At 66.1% G+C, this 5,365-nt stretch overlaps 1 protein-coding gene across 1 annotated transcript in view; it reads left to right on the plus strand.

The window, feature by feature from the left end:
- The window catches only part of CHLRE_05g234667v5 (uncharacterized protein), a 6,617-nt gene extending 1,252 nt beyond the window's left edge, over positions 1-5,365 (plus strand). Inside the window, exons 2-11 of the mRNA XM_043062230.1 lie at positions 139-213; positions 498-617; positions 861-930; positions 1,330-1,514; positions 1,956-2,155; positions 2,665-2,809; positions 3,108-3,189; positions 3,439-4,310; positions 4,548-4,735; positions 5,049-5,365. Coding sequence (XP_042924793.1) covers positions 139-213; positions 498-617; positions 861-930; positions 1,330-1,514; positions 1,956-2,155; positions 2,665-2,809; positions 3,108-3,189; positions 3,439-4,310; positions 4,548-4,735; positions 5,049-5,238 — 2,127 coding nt within the window. The 3' untranslated portion in view covers positions 5,239-5,365. The remainder of the gene's footprint in view (positions 1-138; positions 214-497; positions 618-860; positions 931-1,329; positions 1,515-1,955; positions 2,156-2,664; positions 2,810-3,107; positions 3,190-3,438; positions 4,311-4,547; positions 4,736-5,048) is intronic.

A 5,365-nucleotide genomic window follows, 5' to 3' on the forward strand; every position in this document is an offset into this window, starting at 1 on the left:
TTGTGTAGCAGGCGGGGGAGGGGACAAAGTGTCAAGGCAAAGGGGGGTCTGAAACGGACTGCCGGTCTTGTGCCCAGCCGGACCCATATTGCCCGCCTGATGATTGGGGCAACCCCCCTGGGCCCTTTCTTTTCACAGGGGGGGCCCATGATTTTGGAGGGGGACTGCATCGGGTTTTTTTGCCGCACCCACGACCCCTGGTTCGTGAAGAAGGTGACCCCCATGCGAGGCGGGAGGCTGCCCTTGCGCCCGAGTGTCAGTGAGGGGCTGCCGCTCCCGCATCCCCACAAGCAGCGCCAGCAGCCCTTCCGCCCAACCTTGCACCATCCCCAAGCTCCCGGAAACCGCCTCGCCGCAAATGACTCCCCCCAATCCCCGACTGAGTAATGCCCCACTTCCACCGCCAGGTCCACCTATTAAACCCCTTGAGCCCCTGTCCAACCCCACATGCCCCATTTCCAGGTGCTTCACCTCCCCCCCCCCCCCCCCACACACAGGTGAAGCTGGAGATCCTGACCGCCATCGCCTCCTCCAACAACGTGTACGACATCGTCACGGAGCTCACCGAGTACGCCCGGGACATATCGCCCACCATGGCGCGGGAGGCCGTGCGCGCGGTGGGTGCAGGGCCAGGCCGTGTCGTGGCGTGTCGTGTATGGGGTGTCGTGTATGGGTGCCGGGCCGGCACAGCTGGTGATGCCGGTTCTTGCTGGTCAGGCGGGGAACGGGCGGGTGTTAGCCCTGGCCTACTTCCATGCCCATGCAACCCACATGGCCACGTCCTCCCCACCTCCTTCCCACCATCTCCCCCGCTCATCAACCTCCTCGCACACCCGCCTCCTCCCCGCCCCCGCTGCCAGGTGGGCCGCATCGCGCTGGCGGTGCCGGACTCGGGCGGCATCATCGAGCGCCTGCTCATGTTCCTGGACGGTGAGGAACGCAGAGGCCGTGTGTGTGTATGTGTGTGTGTGTGTGGGGGGGGGGGTGTGAATACCAGCCCAAACTAAACCAAACCCAATGCAATAGGGGGGTTCCATGTATGTTAAATAAGTCGAGAAGACGGGGCGGGGGTTTGCAAGGATGTTTGGAAAAGGGGGGCTGTTAGGGTTTTGCCATTCAGGGTGGGGGGTTTAGGGTTCAGCCATTCGATGTGTGTGTATGTGTGTGTGTGGGTGAATGGGTGTGGGGCGAAGGCAGGCTTGCACACGCGGCTCCTTGTACACCTTCACGCCAGCATCCGCCCCTGCAACCGGCACTCGCGCAACAAACTTGGCATAGCACAAACGCACATATAAGAAAAACACAAGCCAAATTTCTCATGGCACGCAGGTGGCTCGGAGCACCTGATTGCGGAGGCGCTGGTGGCGCTGAAGGACGTGCTGCGGCGCTATCCGGACGTGGCGGCGGTGTGTGTGGGCGGACTGGGCGAGCTGGGCGTGCACGGAGCCATCGAGGAGCCGGCGGCGCGGGCCGCCTACGTGTGGATCCTGGGGCAGTTCGGCACGCTGGTGCCGGTGAGTGGGGTTCGTTGTGTTCACCAGTCCCCTGAGGGGCGGGGGCGGGGGCGGGGGCGGGGGCGGCGTGCATGGAGTTCTGTGACAACGGAATCAAACAAGCAGAAGTTCAGGAAAGAAGGTTGGAGTGCAGAAGTGGACCGGGAGTGGCAGGGGAATAGACGAAGCGGTGAAGATAGGTGCAGGGCTGGTGGTGGCTTCGTAGTAGGGAGGCGTGGTTGGTGGGCCGAGCATACATCGGCACGATATGTTTTGCGCTCTGGGGTCCGCCATCACAAACCATGGAAGCCTGGCCAGGCCTCCCACCCCTGGCTTGGTAAAATTCAATGTGGGCTGGTACTTACAGTCCCCCCTAACGGCATAGCCGCAACGTCTCCCCCCGCCCCACTTCGTAAACTTAATGCGTGTAACCTCTCCTCGCACCCACGCCTCCGGCGCCAGGACGCGCCCTACCTGCTGGAGGCCTTTGCCGACACCTTCGCCGCCGAGGAGCCGCCGGTGCGCCTGGCGCTGCTGTCCGCCGCCGCCGGGCTGTTCTTCCGCCGCCCGCCCGAGGCCAAGCCGCTGCTGGGCGCCGTGCTGGCGGCGGGCGCGGCGGACGCGGACGTGGAGGTGCGCGACCGGGCGCTGCTGTACTACAGGTGAGAGATGGGGGATAACGTTGAACCAATCCCGTAAGGAAACAGTCGCGCTGCAAGGAGAAACTGCAGCCGCATATGCGAGCTGTGGTACATCACCACAAGTAGTCGAGAGCTGGGGGAGGGGGCGAGGCGGGGCGGAGGAGGGTTGCAGAGATGGTTGGAAAAGCGGTAGGGCGGCGGGGCGGGGAGGTGGGTGACGGGGCAGGCAGGGGGGCGGATGGGGAAGGGGAACGGGTGATCTGCCCAAGCCATTGAATTGGGCCGTAGGTCCTTTCATCATCATCAGACGCGGGGGCGGGGGCATGCACTTGAGTCAACAGGGCGGGTGCCTGCACCCTTCCCAATAAGACAGGGGTATTGCCGTACTGGGTACGGCAAATAGCAATGCCACTCACTATAACTTCAACCGCAACGCTGCGCCAATTTTAGGCCGACTTCGCCCATCTGGCCGCATTCGTGCCTGAAACCGCCGTACTGCCCGCCCACCCACCTTGCACCCACCACTCTAGGCTGCTGCGTGCCGACGCGGCCGCCGCAGAGCGCGTCATCGCGCCGCCGCTGATGACCGTGCCCTGGTTCAGCGAGACTCTCAGCGGCGAGGCCAAGGACGCCATCTTCGCCGACTTCAACTCGCTGTCGGTGGTGTTCCAAAAGGTAGGGCGGCAGGGGCTGGTGAAAGCAGGGGCTGGTGAGGGAGGGGCGCGGCGTCAGAGGGGCGGCAGGCGGGGGCGACTGGGCTGGGGAGCGGCGGCGCATGGGTCGGTCCTTGGGCGCCTGCGCTGGCGTGTGGAGGTGCAGGAGCGACCTGTATGTGTGTGTGCGCCTGAACCTGCCCTGCCGCTCAATGAAGGCGGCTGCTTACCCACAGCTTCTGCTGATTACCTCGTCCTGCCCACCAAGCATGCCCTCCCTTCCTCCCCTCCTGCCTCCTGCCTCCTGCCCTGCCCTGCAGCCGGCCGCCGCCTTCATTGAGCGGCAGGCCTACCACTCACTGGAGGCGGAGCCGGAGCCGCCCGTGGTCGCGCCCGCCACAGGTGCGGGCACACGGCGGCGGCACGCACCTGTGCCCATTTGCCCGCTTGCAACACGCTCCTACGTAGCTTAAATACCCCACGCGGACACACCATATCGTAATCGACGCTACTTGCCACTGGCCCAACCAACACCAAACCCGGTGTCCTCCTCCTTTCTGCCCTGCCTCCCCTGTCTCCCTGCTATGCTACTGTACCTGCCTACGCCTTCACTTCTTGATTAATCACGAATGTAACCTCCCCATGCCCCAGACCTGCTGGCTATGGAGGCTCCGGAGCTGCTGGGAGCGGACCGCGCCACCAACCTGCTGGCGGACACGGATGGAACCGACCTCATGGGAGGAGGGCCCACAGGCGACGGCTCGGGCTCAGGGCCCGGAGGCGGCGGCGGGCCGGCAGACCTGTTGGACCTGGACATCAGCGGGCTGGGGCTGGGCGGCGGCCCGTCGGGGCCGTCGGGCTCAGCAGCAGCGGGGCTGGGTGGGCTGGGAGGAGGAGGAGGAGGAGGAGGAGGAGGAGGCATGGGTGGCGGCATGGGTGGCTATGGAGGGCCAGGAGGCCCGGGCGGGATGATGGGGCCGCAGGGCGGGTATGGCATGGGGCCGGGGCCGGGGCAGGCGGGTGGGCAGGCCGGCGGCTTCGCGCCGCCAACGCCGACCCTGGCGCCGACGCATGGGGGTTCGCCGTTGGACCTGCTGGGCGGCTTCGGGCCTGGGACCATGGGGCCGCAGCCGCCACAGCAGCACCAGCAGCAGCGGCCGCCGCCGCCGCACCAGCAGCAGCAGCAGCCAATGCCGCCTCAGGGCATGATGGGCGCGCCGCCAGGGCACATGCAGCAGCAGCAGCCGGGCATGATGATGGGTGGGGGGCCAGGCGGCATGGCGCCGCCCCTAGGCCAAGGTCTGGGAGGGCCCGGCGGCATGCCTGGCATGCAGTCGCCTCAGCAGCAGCCTCCACAGCCGCGGGGGCCACCGCCCATGCAGCCGCAAGCGCCGCAGCCCGGGCCGCCGGGGTCCGTGCGCGGCCCCGGTGGTGGTGGTCTGGGTGGGGACCTGCTCGGGTTGGACGGCTTGGGGGGTGCGCCCGCGGCCGCCGCCCCGCAGGAGCTGGTCCTCAACCCCAAGGTGAGCGCACGGTCTGGTGCACGGCGGCCCAACGGCATGCAACATGTGCAACTGCAACTCCAACGGCCTCATGTATGCCCTGGGGCATACGGTATTCCGCGCTCGTTTCCATCAGCCCTAGTGAACCAGGCTCCTGCTCTGCCCAACCCACCAAGGCCTGTCCATCACCGCCATCTCTAACTCGTGAACCCACCCCACTTCCCCCTCTCCACGCCACCCCCAACACCAACCCCGTAGGCGCGCGTGTCGCCCGGCGAGTTCCAGGCGGAGTGGAAGCGGTTGCCGTCCGCGCACAGCTCCAGTCTGTCTGTGAGCTCCGCCAACGTGGCCGCCATCACCGCCAACAACCACCGCGACTTCACCACCCACATGACGCAGGCCTACATCCACACCATCGCAAGCGGAGGCCAGTCGCCCAACTTCAGGTGCGGCACGGGGCGCAACGCGGTGCCTCACCTGCACGCGCACATGTAACATGAAGACACACACACGCACAGCTGGAGCGCCGCCGCTCAGCAACACGCACTAGCCACCTGCCGCCAGTCCTATCCAGGGCGCAAACCTGCTCCTGTGTTCCACCTATCCTATCTTGCTCCTGCCGTCCTCTCGCCCCACCTCTCGCCCCCCACATCCCACGATTGGTTAAAAGCTTACCCCCGCATCCCACACACACACACACACACACACACACACACACACACACACACGCACACACACACACACACACACATCACGCAGGTATTACTTCTACGGCCAGACGCTGAGCGGCACCCTGTTCCTGGTGGAGATGCTGCTGCGGGCCGACACCAGCGGAGGAGGCGGAGGCAGCGCGGCCACAACCGTGAAGACCGCCAGCCCCGACCCGGGCCAGCTGGCGGCGTTTGTGGAGCTGTGGAGCAACTGCCTGGCCGGGTTCATGCTGGCGTGATAGATGATGGAGGAGGGGGTGTCAGCAGGGGGCGGTAGGGACGAGGGTGAGGGCCGGGGCGGTGGAGGTGTTGGCAGGGCGTGGCAGCGGGGCAGCTGTAGTTCTTGTGTCGGGCGGGGTGTTGGTG

Source organism: Chlamydomonas reinhardtii, chromosome 5 (genome assembly GCF_000002595.2).
Source record: "Chlamydomonas reinhardtii strain CC-503 cw92 mt+ chromosome 5, whole genome shotgun sequence".
NCBI classification, from domain to species: domain Eukaryota; kingdom Viridiplantae; phylum Chlorophyta; class Chlorophyceae; order Chlamydomonadales; family Chlamydomonadaceae; genus Chlamydomonas; species Chlamydomonas reinhardtii.